Here is a 15,868-nt window from a genome sequence, read left to right as displayed (position 1 = left end):
AAAAAAAAAAAAAAAGAATACACAAAATGAGGCTGAGCGTGGTGGCTCACGCCCGTAATCCCAGCACTTTGGGAGGCCGAGGCAGGTGAATCATGAGGTCAGGAGATCGAGACCATCGTGACCATGGTGAAACCCCGTCTCTACTAAAAATACAAAAAAATTAGGCGGGCGTAGTGGCACATGCCTGTAGTCTCAGCTACTCAAGAGACTGGGGCAGGGGAATCACTTGAACCCGGGAGACGGAGGTTGCAGTGAGCCGATATCATGCCTTTACACTAGCCTGGCGACAGAGCAAGACTCATCCCCCCCCCGAAAAAAAAAAAAAATACACAAAATGAGACCGGGCGCAGTGACTCACGCCTATAATCCCAGCACTTTGGGAGGGTGAGGCAAGTGGATAGCTTGAGCCAAGGAGTTCAAGACCAGCTGGGGCAGCATTGAGAAACCCTATCTCTACAAGAAAATATGAAAATTAGCTAGGTGTGGTGGCGCGCACCTGTAGTCCCAGCATTGATGGTGGGGCTGAGGTGGGAGGATCCTGTGAGCCTGGGAGGTGGAGGCTGCAGTGAGCCGTGATCATACCACTGCACTCCAGCCTGGGTGATAGAGGGAGACCCTGCCTCAAAAGACACAAAAAGATCCCAAAAGAATACATAAAATGGCCAAGTATTTATTACTAAAAAAGAGCTTAACTAATCAGACGTTTTGTTCTTTTTTTCCCTTCTTCCAAAGCATGTGGCAGAATAACAGTATTATTATTCTTTAAAAGAGCATTATTGAAGTGGGCACAGTGGCTTACGCCTATAATCCCAGCACTGTGGCCGGCCGAGGCGGATGGATCACTTGAGGTCAGGAGTTCTAGACAAGCCTAGCCAACATAGTGACACCCTGTCTCTACTAAAAATAAAAAAATTAGCCAGATGTGGGGGCGGGTCATCTGTAGTCCCAGCTACTCGGGAGGCTGAGGCAGCAGAATTGTTTGAACCTGGGCTGCGCAGAGGTTGCAGAGAAGGGAGATTGCATCACTGCACTGCAGCCCCGGTGACAGGGTGAGACCCTGTCTCAAAAAAAAAACCAAACCAAAACAGACACACACACATCACTGAGATTTGAGCACCTGGACTGCGTCCTGGCTGGTCTCTTTCTAGCTGTGTTAGCTTAGATGAGTCACTGAACCCCTCCAGACCTCCATTTCTTCTATTAAATCAGAGGATAAATGCCTGCTTCACCCAGCTTTGCAATATGCAGTGGAGGTTAAACAAATTAACATTGTGTGTTAAAGATCTTTATAACCTACGAAACTCATACAGATGCCAAGCATTGATATTGCTATGAATCTCTCATGTCATTGGCACATGAAGTGATTCTGCAAAAGCATGTTTTTCCTGTAATTTAAGCTTATGTCTTTTTTCGCTTTTTTTTTTTTTTTTTTTCAGACAGAATCACACTCTGTCACCCAGGCAGGAGTGCAATGGTACAATCTCGGCTCACCGCATCCTCCACCTCCTGGGTTCAAGCGATTCTCCTGCCTCAGCCTCCCGAGTAGCTAGGGTTACAGGTGCCTGCCACCACACCTGGCTAATTTTTGTATTTTTAGTAGAGACAGGGTTTCACCATGTTGGCCAGGCTGGTCTCGAACTCCTGACCTCAGGTGATCCACCACCTTGGCCTCCCAAAGTGCTGGGATTACAGGTGTGAGCCACTGCGCCTGGCCTGAAGCTTATCTCTTTAGGCGCCCATTTTGGAAGGAAATTACAATAAGCACTGGCACACCTTTCCCTGTTTGCTTTAACAGAAGACAGTGGATGCAATATAGACCCATGCATCATCACAATACCCATAGAATTTTAGGATGCTCAGACAGAAAGGGCCTGGGCTAAATACTGACGGTGCCCGACCTCCTCGTTTGACAGATGAGAATGTCAGGCCCCTGAGAGGCCAGTGCCTTGCTGAAGCTCCCACAGCTGGTGTGCACAGAGCCAGGGCCAGAGGCTTCTGCCCTGCGTTCCCTGCCCGGTTTCTGCTTTGTCCTTCTCCTCCCTCCTCTGACCACTTCCCTTCCTGAACTTTCACTTTTTCCACCCACCCCTTCTAATCTCTCTTTATCTGGAAACGCTGACCTGCAGGATTCAGTGTACAGTAAGTTATTAAAGAAAGAAGGCTGGGTGCAGTGGCCCACACTCATAATCCCAGCACTTTGGGAGGCCAAAGAGGGAGGATCATTTGAGCCCAAGAGTTCCAGGCTGCAGTGAGCCATGATTGCGCCACTGCACTCCGGCCTGGGTGACAGAGCAAGACCCTGTCTCTAATAATAATAAAGATAAATAAAATTTAAATTTTTTAAAAAAAGAGAGAAGTAGGGGGTGAGACTTCAGCACAGCACTTCTGACATGGATTTGCGGATCTGGAGGCCTCTGTCTTCATCCGGTTTGGGGGCTGCGTTCTCAAAGTTTGGCTCACAGGGAAGGTAACATCAGTGTGCTTTAAAACACCACCTGGATAAGAAATCTTTCTGTATTGGCTACATCGCATCCCAAACTCCTAACGGCTACAAAATTCCCTTCTTACTACAGCCAAATCTCAAACATCCCTTCACAAACTGTTTACAGACCCTCAGAGAGAGAATACACAACCATCCACCTGCCCCACCTCACTGGGGGAATTTAATAGCTAGAGTCCATCATGAGGCTCTGTGCTTTTAATAACTCAATACTGTGTAAAATACAGCACAGCCTGTGGACCAGGCGATACCATCATTCATCATGAAAGGCTTATCAAAATTTAGCAGTCCTGAATTTTATATTTTTCACACTAATTGGCAACCTTCAACGTCCAGAAAGGCCCCTCCTGAGTATTGTGACCCAGAGGGGAATTCCCCTGTAAGATTCCTGTCTGTCCCTTGTCTCACTTACCTGATCCATGAGCAGGTCAATTTATCTTTGCCTCCCAAATGCATCCCGCATCAATCCATTCCCCCGCGTGCAACAGCCTGAGTCCGGGTCACCATTACCTCTCACCAGCTGAGCTCCAAAAACATTCCCCTCACTGACTGACTCGCCTCCATCCTTGCCTCCTACAGTCTATTCTTCATGCAACTACCAGAGGGATTTAAAAGCTTCATTAGTTCCTGCTATCCCCTGTTTGATACTCTGGGGACTTTCCGTTGTCGCCTGAGCATAACCCTGACTCCTTTCAGGGACCACAGGCCCTGCGTGATGGGCCCCTACCTTCCTCTGGAACTTCACCTCCCTCCGCTCTCCCCTGCGGACACTGAGGCCGCACTGGTTGTCTTTCTGTCGGCAGTATGTCAGAGTTGTTCCCATCTCGAGACCTTGGCACCTGCAGTTCCTTCTGCCTGGGACTCCCCTCCCCATCTCTCTGCATTCTTCTCTGTCATCCACTCCAGCTGCACTTGCCTTCCTCTTCCCCTGGACTTTGCCTAGCCTTGCCCCTAATTCAGTTTCTTTACTGCGCTTATCTAAAGTTTTCATTATCTGATATTTTGCTTTCTGGTCGGACACAGTGGCTCATGCCTGTGATTCCAGCACTTTGGGAGGCCGAGGCGGGCGGATCACTTGAGGTCAGGCGTTTGAGACCAGCCTGGCCAACATGGTGAAACTCTGTCTCTACTAAAAATACAAAAAATAGCCAGGCGTGGTGGCACACACCTATAATCCCAGCTACTGGGGAGGCTGAAGCAGGAGAATTGCTTGAACCCAGGAGGCAGAGGCTGCTGTGAGCTGAGATCACGTCACTGTACTCCTGCCTGGGCAAGAGTGAGACCCCGTCTCAAAAAAATATGTAATAATAAAATGAAATTTTGCTTTCTACAATTTTTGCTCATTTGTTTGCCTGCCATGACAGCGTATGTTCTCTACCATGCCGAGAACTATGCTTGTCACACAGGAGGTGACAAAGTCAGTGCCCGTTTATTGACTGTTGGCCTGCCTATCTGAACAGATACAAAAATGAGGATAGTGCTGTCCTTGCCCACTGAGGGAGACAGACAGGTTAGGAGATGCGTTACAGTTCACAACAATGGGTGTTTTTAGGAAGCTGTGGCGAGGTATTATTCTCCCTCCTAATAATCCCACACAGGTGCATCGTGGAGGCCCCCACCAGAGGGGTGGGGAAGAGGAGAGGCCGAGGCCTATGCTCCAGCCTCTGCTCTGCAGGCCTAGCCCTCCCACATATTGATCTTAGGTCACTTAGACCCTCCTTCTGAGCCCCTGCCTGCTCTTTGCAAACAGATCAGGCTACTTACGGGACCCCTAGTAGGCTTCCTGTGGGTAACAGTACCTGTTTAGACGAGGCAGGTGCTTGGCACCCAGGAAGCACTCACAGATGCCAGCTGTGATTTTCACAGTGCCAGCTCCCTTTTAGCCACCGGGACCTGTAGAGGCGACAAGAGCCCCGGTGACTCCTGCTCTTTCACTCTCGGTCCATGAACTTTCTGTGTTGTTGCTGTTATTGTTTTTGAGATGGAGTCTTGCTCTGTGGCCCAGGCTGGAGTGCAGTGGTGTGATCTTGGCTCACTGCAGCCTCTGCCTCCTGAATTCAAGCGGTTCTCCTGCCTCCGCTTCCTGAGTAGCTGGGATTACAGGCGCATGCCGCCACGCCCGGCTAATTTTTGTAATTTTAGTATGGATGGGCTTTCGCCAAGTTGGCCAGGCTGGTCTCCAACTCCTGACCTCAGGTGATCCACATGCCTTGGTCTCCCAAAGTGCTAGGATTACAGGCATGAGCCACTGTGACTGGCCATGGCCCAGAACTTTCATTCTTCATTTTCATTCATTCCTTTCTCTCTTGTTAACACTGTCATTTAAAAAATCAGTAATTAGATAGAGTAGGGCTCCACAGGGTGGTGAGTCCGGGATCCCAGGCAGTTGTGTTTCATGCAACGCACCCTGAGCACCTTGCGGACATTCCTGTGATCTAAGGTTTGGACAAAGACATTTGCCACCAGAGGGTATTTTTCAGGCAGTGTAGCGCCGTCTGGTGGTCACAGGTTTGTTAACAAGGATCTCTGCCACCAAAAAAGAAAAACCATGCACTGCCTAAAGATATTCATAACATTTAATCTCATGTAATTTTACCCTGGGAATGTATCCCAAATGAACAAAGCAAAATGATATATGAGAAAACATGTTTGTTGCATTGTCTATAATGGCGAATCTTGGAAACAAACTAATTGTACAATAATGAGAGAGTTATAAATTACGTTGCATCCACAGGAGAATATAAGGTAGCCGTAAAATGTTGATAGGAAGACATGGGAAATTCCTAACAGGATATTAAGAATTCACTGAAATGCTATGAAGGGATTACATAATTTAAATTTTTATTTTCTTTGTATAGCAACATTATGGGTAATTTTTTTAATTTAATTTTGTCCTTGACAGTTATTTTGTCTTTTCAGTTAATCCCAATCTCTTGAAGAAACAGCGTAATCTTTCATCTAACTGTGGTATTGACTTTCATCAGTATGTAACGATAGTAACTAATATACTGACCTATATATATTATATATAATGTGCATGTAAATATATAAATAATATATACTGTGTGTATATATATAATGGTAACATGTATATATATTATATACTCACAAAGTATTGCTTCATCATTTATTTTATAACTGTCATATATAAGGCATTCCCTATGACATAAAAGGCCACATAATATTCTTATTTATGATTTTATGATGAGCTATAGAGCCAGATAGTTCTCTTTTATTTCAATCTAGGGCTGTAACCACCAATTTTTGCTGCCTCTTTGGAAAAAATGAAAAGTTACAATTATTTGAAAGACACTTGGGACAGTCATTGAGAGCAAATTGATCTTACTCTCTGAGTGTTCTCCTACTCACTTAATTTATGAACTGTGGCTGAAATTAAGCTTGTCTTATAAATGCTTCCAACAGCAATTTTACTCTGCTGTTGTCTCAAGGATCACACTACATCTTACTAGTTTACACTCATAAGTTGGTAGATTGATATCTTCATATTATATATGTCTGAGGATGTTCCAAATGCAGTTTTAACAATATTTTAGGTATTTTCATATCAGATGTGTGTGCATTATTCATTGTCAATAAAATCAATTATTAAAACTGTACAACAGATTCTAATCCTACTTCTGCTTTTCCAATTTATGCTTATGAATTAGATATGTTACATTCTCTTGGCCAATCACAGTCTGATTACTTGAAAATTTATTTTCTCAGCTCCCTAGATTCCAGGTACTTATGACAGAGGTGTCTGCCTTTCACTCTGAAGAACAAAATGTTTTCACATGAATAGAAATAATGAAAGTGAGACTCCACATGTTGTCTAATGCTGTTAAATTAGCTTACATTAATCTGTTTGAAAAGTGCCCCAATAGATTTCTGAAGGCTTACTAGAGGCAACAGGATATTTATTTTTTTAGGGACTCTGTTATTGGTGCTGTTTCCTCTGGTACCAGCAGCCCTTATTATCCAATATTTTCTGTAGGCCTGGGGCTCACGGCAGAGAGCCATTGGGAGAATGTAAGCACCACCTCTCATATATAATAGTAACTGGGAATTTGGGGATTGGAGCTGTATGTGCAAAAAGTGATTACTTTGCCACTTGATAGACAGCAAAACTGAGGTCTACACAGTTTGTGATTTATTTAAGGCAATAGTGCAGTTCAGAGACAGCCCTAGAATGAAAACCAATAGCCCCTAGTAGAGTGCCTGGTCCGCGAATCATCCTACCACTGACATGGCTAAAACTATAAGTAAAATTTTAAAATCTGACCACCGGATACCAGAACTTTTGAAAACCCAGACTTCTCTTAATTATGACAATAACTTAAAAAATCCTTTTACTTCTAAGTCATGCAAACAATAAATAAGTATGTAATGAAATATACATCATTACAGGAATTCAATATACAGTGAATCCTGTACCTTGGCACCCAGCCTACCAAAGGAGAAAGAGTAGAACTGTAGACACATTTTTATCACAAAGGTGATTTTGCAATTACACTGTTTTGCATCTTGCCTTTTCCTGGTTAACAATAGATCACAGAGGTCATTTCATGATACTACAGAAAGACCTGCCTTATTTTTTTAGTGATTACCCATATCCCATTGGCATAGGATTCAACCTACATGTGTACTGGATTTGTCATCGTAATCTAACTAGCCCCCTACTAGTTCCCTAAGGCAAATTATGCTATAGTGGTTGTTCTTGACCCAATTTTTTATGCACTTGTGAACGTATTGTGTTAAAAGATATGTGTCATTTAATTTTTTCACCAATGCCAATAACTTGTTTTTATTCATTTATATACTTTCTGTTTTATTCCATCTATACAAGTCAACTTATTGCTTATTGCCTTGATCTTCTGGAGTTAAAGCTACTGATATTGGCATGGGATAAATGATTTTTTTCAGGCAAAACAGTACTTTCTAAAGACAAACGATTTGCAATGCTGTTATTATTTTCACTTGAGGTTTATGTGCTGAATGTGTCTCTAGCTAAGAAGCGGTAAGAATGATTCCTAGGTTCCATGTATAGCCATGCACCACATAACAACATTGCAGTCAACAACAGACCTCATGTACAAAGGTGATCCCACAAGATTATAATGAAGCTGAAAAGATTCTATCACCTAGTGATGTCAGAACCTCATTGCCCAATGCATTACTCATAGCTTTGTGGTGATGCTACTATCCACAAACCTAACGAGCTGCCAATTGTATAAGAGTCTAGCACATACAATTACGTTCAGTACCTAATACTGGATCATACATATGACTTTGTTACTGGTTTATGTGTTTACGATGCTATATTTTTATAATTATTTTAGAGGCTACTCCTTCTGTTTATTATAAAACAAAAGTTTACTGTAAAACAGCCTCAGGCCGATCCTTCAAGTACTGCCAAAGAAGGCATTGTTTCCCTAGGAGATGGCAGCTCTGTGCGTGTTACTGCGCCTGAGGACCTTCCAGGGGGACAAGATGTGGAGTTTGGAAGATGGAGAAAGACAGAGCTGTTGACGGTCCCGAGCCTGTGCAGGCTTAGTCTAATATGTGCGTTTGCGTCTTAGTTTTTCACGAAAATGCTTAAAAAGAAAATAAAAATTCTAAAAATAGAGAAAAGCCTTTAGAATAACGATATAAAGAAAAAGCATGTTTGAACAGCTTTACAGTATATTTGCATTTAGGCTAAGTGTTCTTTAAAAAGAGTCAAAAACTTTGAAAGAACTACAAAGTTTGTAAGGTGAAAAGGTTATGGTAAGCTAAGGTTAACTTATTTTGAGGACAGAAAAATGTTTCTTTTTAAATAAATCTAGCGTGGCCTCAGTGCCCAGGGTTTGTGAAGTCTCCAGTAGCGCCCAGTCACGTCCCTGCCCTTCACTCACCACGCCCTCACTCACTCACCAGAGCAGCTTCCAGTCCTGCAAGGACAGTACCCTGTGCAGGTTTTTACCTTTTCTTCCATATTTTCACTGTACCTTGTTAATGTGTAGATATGTTTAGATTCACAAATACGTATCATTATGTTATGACCTCCAGCAGTATCCAGTACAGCAGCACGCTCTGCAGGCTTGTAGCCGAGGAATAATAGGCTACACCATACAGCGTGGGTGTGTAGGAGGCTGTGCTGTCTAGGTGTGTGTGAGTACACTCCAAGATGTTTGCACAATGATGAGATTTCCTAATAAAGCATCTCTCAGAACGTATCCCCATCATTAAGCAATGCATGGCTGTATATCTGTAGCAGTGTGTGTGTGTGTGTGTAGACAACAGTGTTGTGGTAGCGTTTTCATTGTTTTATTTTGCCAACATTTGTTTTCACCATTATTATATAGAGTTTTAAAACCAGAATATGAGCTTTTCTTCTATAAAAACATCTAAATTTATCCTCTGAGATATATTCCATGTCTCATTAGTTTTTAAAAAATGTTCTTCCTCTCTTTTGGTAAAAATTTTATTGAGATATAATTCATCTGCTATACGATCCACCCAATTATACAGTTTGGTGGTTTTCAGTATATTCAGAGTCATGGGAAACTGTCACCACAATCCGTTTTAGAATATTTTCATCACCCCTAAAAGAAACCCAGATTCTTTATCTCCCACCTCTAATGCTGCTGTCTCTGTCATTTAAATTTTGAAAGATATCTTTGCCTTCCAAAATAGCTGTATCAATCACATTTCACCTACAGTCCATTCAGTGACAGTTTCCTCATACTCTTCCTGTATTAGCAGAACATCTCATCTTTATCAGCCTTGTAGATGAAAAATGATTTCCTGCTTCAATTTGCAAGAAGGGCACTGACCTTTTTTCTGTCTTCCTTGGCTGTGTGTGTCACCTCTCAGTGAGCTTCTTGGTAGACCTGAATATAAGCAAACACATCGAGTGCACTGCTTTACCTATCCCATCCATAGGTATGTGATGCGTGAGGCAGAGGACACTATGAAGCTAGTTGACACTGAACTGTAGAGGCAAGAGCGCCTTGCGGACCGCCCCGTGCACTGGGGAGTCCACGTGGGGCTCGCTCCCTGGGCTGCCCTAGTGGGCAGCAGGGGCTCAAGTTTTTGTCTGTCGGGTGACTCTGTGCTTTCTCCCAAGGTAGATAAAATTCTTGTTTCTCTACTTGACTTAATTTGGCATTGTGTCAATCTGTCAATCACTGTTTCTTAATTGACATTCTGTGGTCTTTGTTCTGTTCTCTTAACACCAGGATAAACCCATCTTTACATATGTACCTCTTACCTCTTCTGTGAATCATGAGAGCTTTGTTCGCTAGCTCAATTCCCTGGTATCCTGATCGCTTTTTTTTTTTTTTTTTTGGTTTTTTTTTTTTTTTTTGGTTGGAGGGTCTTCAGGGAGAGCTGGAGCTCCAGTAAGCTGGGGTCTCAGAGCTCCTGGGAATAGGCGTGTCCTCACCGCCACCACCACCTCTGAGCCACATTGCCCATCAATCATTGTTCATTAAGTTCCTTGTGTGGGCACGGTAGCCTCCAGTGACCAGAGGAAGGGGAGGACTCTGGGGGTCCTCCTGCCACGACCTCAGTACCAGGTACCACGAAGTATCTGACCAAGTTTGCCTTTCATACTAATAATTACTAGCAGGCAAGGAAAATGTCAGCGTCCTACCTGTGCTCTGAAGCTTGGCGCCTTCCGGCACTTTGGTCCTTAGAAATACCTCAGGTAAAAGATCTACTCGCAGCAGATGTGACACTAATATGTATATTCAGGGGCACACCTAACTTGATACCCCAAATGGACCATTTTTAACACCCTGTCTATGCCACAAAAATTATTTTCAGCATCACCATGTAATAATCGGTAATACACGTTATTTTCCTGACTCACTACATAAAGAATTTAAAAAGAAGAAATTTCCATTTTCAAGATGTTATTGAGATGTATTAATTGAGAAGAATTCAGTGCCACTTCCGTAATATTCCTGCCAAACAGGCGTGAGCTCAATGGGATAGGAAGAAAACATCCAGTGCACTAAATTCAGAGACATTCTACAACATTCCTGGCCAACTGTCTTTAAAATTCAGGTTCTAAAAGTCAAGGAAAGACTGAGGAACTCTCCCAGCCTGAGGCAGACTAAGGAGACAGGCGCCTCCTTTGGTGCAACTTGTGATTCAGGGCTGAATTCCTTTTCTAGAAAGGACGTCATCAGAACAACTTGTGAAACTGAAGAGGGTCTGAGCATTGGGTGGCACTACTGTAGCAGAGTTTGTTTTCTGAATTTGATGACAGTGCTGTGGCTGAGTCCAAAAGCTCTTATTTGTAGGGAATGTGCCCTGGAAGATGGGCTCACATTCAGCAGGTCAGCATCTTACTCTCAAATGGTTCCAGGAAAAAAAAAAAAAAAAAGCTCCTTTTAAAATTGTTTTTATTATATAATAATGTCCTTGTACTGTACTTCTATGTTTTCTCTCTGTATGTGATTGAAAAATAAAAAGCCCTCAACAGTTCAAAAACCTGAAAGGTAAGTCACTGTAGAAATTGTTCAGAACTTAGAGCAACAAAAGCTTTTTTGAGGAGGAATATTTTTCCACCAATATTGTTTAGAATTGTTGGTGCAAGGCGCTAATCAAAAGCCAGAGGTCTTTTAAAGTCAGTGTGGTTTTCGCCTGTACCTTCTCTGCCTACAGCGCCTCTCCTGACTGCCTGCACGCGGAATGAGCAGCTCCCACCACCCTGCCCTCGGTGCGCCTTAATGGCATTGGCAGACCAGAGTCCTCCATTAAATGATGGGGTGTGGGACACTGGCCCAATGGAAGCCCTCGGGTGGGCTAGGAAGACCACCGGGGACAGTATTAGGCTGCTGGGCTGGCCAGGTTCTTACACACCCTTCACGCAAGGCCAAGGTGCCTGTACAGTATCTACCCAATCAAACACGTATCTCACCAGAGGGAAAAAACATTAACAACCCTTATGCTAATTCAATTTTTCAGAGCCAAGTGTGGCGAAGAAGCCCTTTAATTAGCTGCCTCTCTAGCGTGGGACTTCTGATTAGGGTGTTTCAAATGCTGTCTAGCAACCTTGGATGTATATTTCTGTCATTGCTAACCACCACTAGGGTGTGGATTACAGTTAATCAGCACCTATACCTGCTCCCTCTATTTTAACGTAAATGCCAATGTCTCCCAGTTTGTAGCACAGAGCAGTGAGCATGGTACACCTTTGCAGAATGTAAATGATGTCTGTGTACCTTGGCATTTGCATTTGGGTGTGTATGTAATCAGCCACATTTGACCTAGACGTTGTAGATTGTCAAGGTCTTGGAAGCAGGTGTGCAGTTCAGGAAGAGGTCTTTGGAATGGAAGCACTCGGCTTTTGCCCACAGCACGGGGGAGGCACAGACACTAAGACAGAACAGGCTCAGAGGGGGAGCTCAGGCAGGGGCCATGGTGGCTGCTTGTCATTGCTCCATGCCCCGTTGCCAGCTGTCACACTTGAAGCAAACCACGACTTTGCGATTAGGGGTGGAGTGCCTATGCCAAAGAGATACCGTGCCTAAAACTTCAGGGTACCTGAAAGGAAACCCCCACACCTTCTTGGAGATTGTCCTGTTTGGCATTTTAGCCAGAAGAGAGTAGCCTTAGGTGCCAGGCCCTATTCCTATCCCCAGCCTCCACAGTGGCAGCTCTCAAGCCTTGGTGGCCGTAAGAGTCACCCAGGGGCTTTGCTAGAAGTTGAGATCCTGAATTCCTGCCTCATGGGCTCTGATTCACCCAAGGCACATTTCAGCATCTACGTTTTTGCCAGACGGTCCATATGTTTTATGTCTGTGGTCCACAGACCTTCTGAAAACCTGCCCTCGTGGCCTTGCAATCAGAAAGCCCAAATTGCCTTCCCAGCTCCTTTTCCACCCACTGGATGACCTTGGGCAAGTCTCCAGAGCTCCGTGAGGCTGCAGCTTCTCCTCAACATTCAGGGTCTGTGGTGGTGATCTAATGGGTAGAAAGGACAGCACTTTACAAACGGTGCAGCCCTGCAGAAGTCAGAGGACCTCGCCCGGTTTATTACACCAGCCTCGGCGATCTGACCATGGAGGCTGAGTCCTTCCCCCATTTTTTTAAGAAAGATCTTGTACTTTGCACCCAGCCTTCCATACAGCAAAGTGCGAGAAACTACAAAAGGAGAAGGAGGAGCTGGAGAGGCGGTTTGAGGACGAGGTGAAGAAGCTGGGCTGGCAGCAGCAGGCCGAGCTCCAGGAGCTGGAGGAGCGGCTGCAGCTGCAATTCGAGGCGGAGATGGCGCGCCTGCAGGAGGAGCACCGCGGCCAGCTGCTCAGCATCGGGTGTCAGCACCAAGAGCAGGTCAGTCTGCAGCGCGGCTCGAGGTCTGCTGTTAGGTGATGCAGGCAGCAGGCTGAGGGGAGCCGGTGCCACATTAGCAAGAAGCCCTGGTCAGTAGGTGAGCTTTGCGGACAGTTCACTTGCTGAGCTGCCTTCTCCTTGCTACCCCTCCTATCTTCTCCTCCAGCCCCTCTGGCCTCCTTCACTCTCCCTCAGGGTTTCCACACTGAATGTGCCCTCTGCCTGGAATGCTCTCCCTCTAGACAGTGTATGGCTCCCTCTCACCCTCCCTTCCAGACTTTTCTCCAATGTCACCCTCTCAGTGAGATCTTTATCCAAAATTGTCACTCCTCCCTTCACCACACACACACTCTTTCTGCCCCCTCCCACTGTTACTGTTCTTCAGCACTTACCACTCACACATACATTTTGCTTTTCCACCTTATTTATCATCTTTCTATTCCATGAGGGCAGAAAGAGTAACAAGCAAACATGTATCTAGCACTTGTCCTGCACCAGACACTGCTCTAAGCTCTTTGCATGAACTGACTCACAGTCCTCATGGTCGCCCTGACGAGGAAGGTATTCTTATTCCCATTTTACAGGGAGAAAGCCAAGCCCCCGTGGTTCAGTAATTTGCCAGAATTCACAGAGCTGGTCATGGAGAAGCCAGGGTTAACACACAGTACTCCCTGCTGTCAACCACTAAGTTAGAATTGCCTGCCAGGTCTCCTGCGGGATCCTGGCACCTGCAACCATGCCTGGCAGAGTACCACGCAATATCCATGTGCTCAGTGAATGCCAACAGTTAACTTTCACCCAGAAACCTTACTGGAGAGGAAAATGCATCCGTGGACTAGCGGGAGGACCATTCCCAGGCAGCTTGTCACTGTGAAAGCAGGAAGGAGGCAGATAATCCCACCCCCACAGCAGCCACCCTGTCCATGACTGCCGTTAGCGCTGATGAGAGAGGGGCGGATGATTCCATGCACCCACTCTGCTTCCATGAGCGCTGCTCCTTTCTCTTCTGTTGCTTCTAAGTTCTCCAGCTCCAATGCCTTCATCCCCACCTTCTAATTGGTCTGTTGCTTTATATAGTGGTCTTATGATGTGCTTAAGGTAAGTTGACATTTGTGAAGAGCACCCTTTAAATGTCACTTGACATTCAGGTTAGTGTTGAGTGGTCTTCATCGTCAGAAACCCTTGGGCCACCCTCCTCGGCTGCTTCTAAGTAGACATCCTGGACAGCAATACTCACCCAGCCCTCCCATTGCCCCAGAAGAGGCTTGTGACTCTTAGGGGACCTGGGAGGGATTTAAGAGTAATAGTGTTTGCTATCATTGTAATAAAAAACTCTTACTTTACGGCATTTTATTCTATACAGTATCTCAGGTCAGTCATTCTTCCTTCCTAGAGGCCTGTAAAAACCAGACACACCTCCCTGTTTGAGGCGGGTTAGGCCATAGAGACTAGCAAACAGAATAGGTTACAGCTAAAGTTACCTGCTGGTGTTAAGATGAGAAACTGAGCCCCCAGCATCATGCCTCCCAGGCTGTCTGCATGTCACTCCTGTAGGCTGACATTTGCACGGGCTGATGTCTACAGGCACATTGCTTAGTTTACAGCTTCTTTATACACCTCAAACCTGGTATGAATACCAACTTGTCCTATACCCCTGTATCCATGGACTATTTGTTCCCAATTTTACACAGAACACATTTATACCCATATTTATCAAAGGGTGCTGATCCGAAGGTCTGGGTTGGTTGAGAAGGTGCCAGAAGGTGAGGAGAAGGGGCAAGAGGTGGTCCGCAGGCGGGAGACCCTGAACGAAGGCTCTCGTGGTGGTACCTGGAGCAGAGGCACTGCTGATGGGAGCATGTCCACTCGGGGGCCAGGACGCCTCGCTAAGGGCTCACCTGCACAGAAGCATGTGCCAAGAGATGTGCTTCCTCTCTTTTTAAAACTGGGACATGGCAGCCTGTTAGAGATTTCAAACTGGAGTGATGAAAGGAAAGAAGCCCTTGACTTTTCCACATGAAAATGACTTATATAAGCTACCTGGGCATCATTCAAAAATGTTCACTCGTGTGAGAGCTCTGCACTCTGTTCATGATCCTTTCTGATAGCAAAAGCCATTCATTTATGTACTTATTCACCTGTGCAAAGAATATTTATAGAGTGTGCATTGTACGTACGCAAAGCACCGTGACAGGATACTGCAAGAGATAGTAAGATTTATAAAATGTGGGCTTGCTTATCTATCCACTGAGGAAGCTTTGAGATAAGTGCCCAAGGAACTATAATGCGGGTGAGAAATGCACACAGCGTGTTGAGGGAACTGAGAATTTCACATCTCATCCTCGCAGCTGGAAGTGTCAGAAATCACATCTGGATGCTTTACATGCGAGTGACTCTTTCCTACAGAAACCCATTGGTTTGGGGGAACCAGAGTCGAGCCTATGAATTATTCAGGCCCCTCACTCTACTCCTGCTGCAGAAAGCTGGCTGTTTCCCCAGGCTTCAGCTTCGCTAGCAGAGAACATGCAGGAAGCGAGGAAGATGAAATGCACCCCAGGCCAGTGGTCTAACTACCAGATAGAATCAGTGTTCCTGTTACGCGGGAGAGGAGACTCAAGGGGGTGACTGACGTGGACACGAGGATGATCCGTGGTTTCAGGCTCCATGCTGGACTCTGCACTCTGAGGGCCTCCTTCTCAGGGACAGTTGGACTGGGCAGTGCTAACCCCACAGATAGCAAAATCTGTGTCCTTCTGGAACCTTAAAAATCAGGTTCACTGCTGGGCGCAGTGGCTCACAGCTATGATCACAGCATTTTGGGAGGCTGAGGCGGGTGAATCACACGGACAGAAGTTTAAGACCAGCCTGACCAACATGGTGAAACTCCATCTCTACTAAAAATACAAAAATTAGCCAGGTATGGTGGCATGAACCTGTAATCCCAGCTACTCAGGAGGCTGAGGGCAGGAGAATCACTTGAACCTGGGAGGCAGAGGTTGCAATGAGCCAAGATCACACCACTGCACTCCAGCCTGGGCGGCA

The 15,868-nt window shown here is 45.3% G+C and overlaps 1 protein-coding gene across 3 annotated transcripts in view; it reads left to right on the top strand.

Moving 5' to 3' along the window:
- MTUS2 (microtubule associated scaffold protein 2) overlaps positions 1 to 15,868 on the top strand; it is a 467,424-nt gene that overhangs the window by 429,305 nt on the left and 22,251 nt on the right. For all 3 annotated transcript variants that reach the window (XM_037741682.1, XM_017537489.2, XM_017537488.2), the window contains one exon: positions 12,612 to 12,826. In XM_037741682.1, the coding sequence (XP_037597610.1) occupies positions 12,612 to 12,826 (215 nt within the window). The remainder of the gene's footprint in view (positions 1 to 12,611; positions 12,827 to 15,868) is intronic.

Source organism: Cebus imitator, unplaced genomic scaffold (assembly GCF_001604975.1).
Source record: "Cebus imitator isolate Cc_AM_T3 unplaced genomic scaffold, Cebus_imitator-1.0 Scaffold103, whole genome shotgun sequence".
Taxonomy (NCBI): domain Eukaryota; kingdom Metazoa; phylum Chordata; class Mammalia; order Primates; family Cebidae; genus Cebus; species Cebus imitator.
Note: the sequence above shows the minus strand (reverse complement) of the source record. Positions and strands in the feature narration are given on the sequence as shown.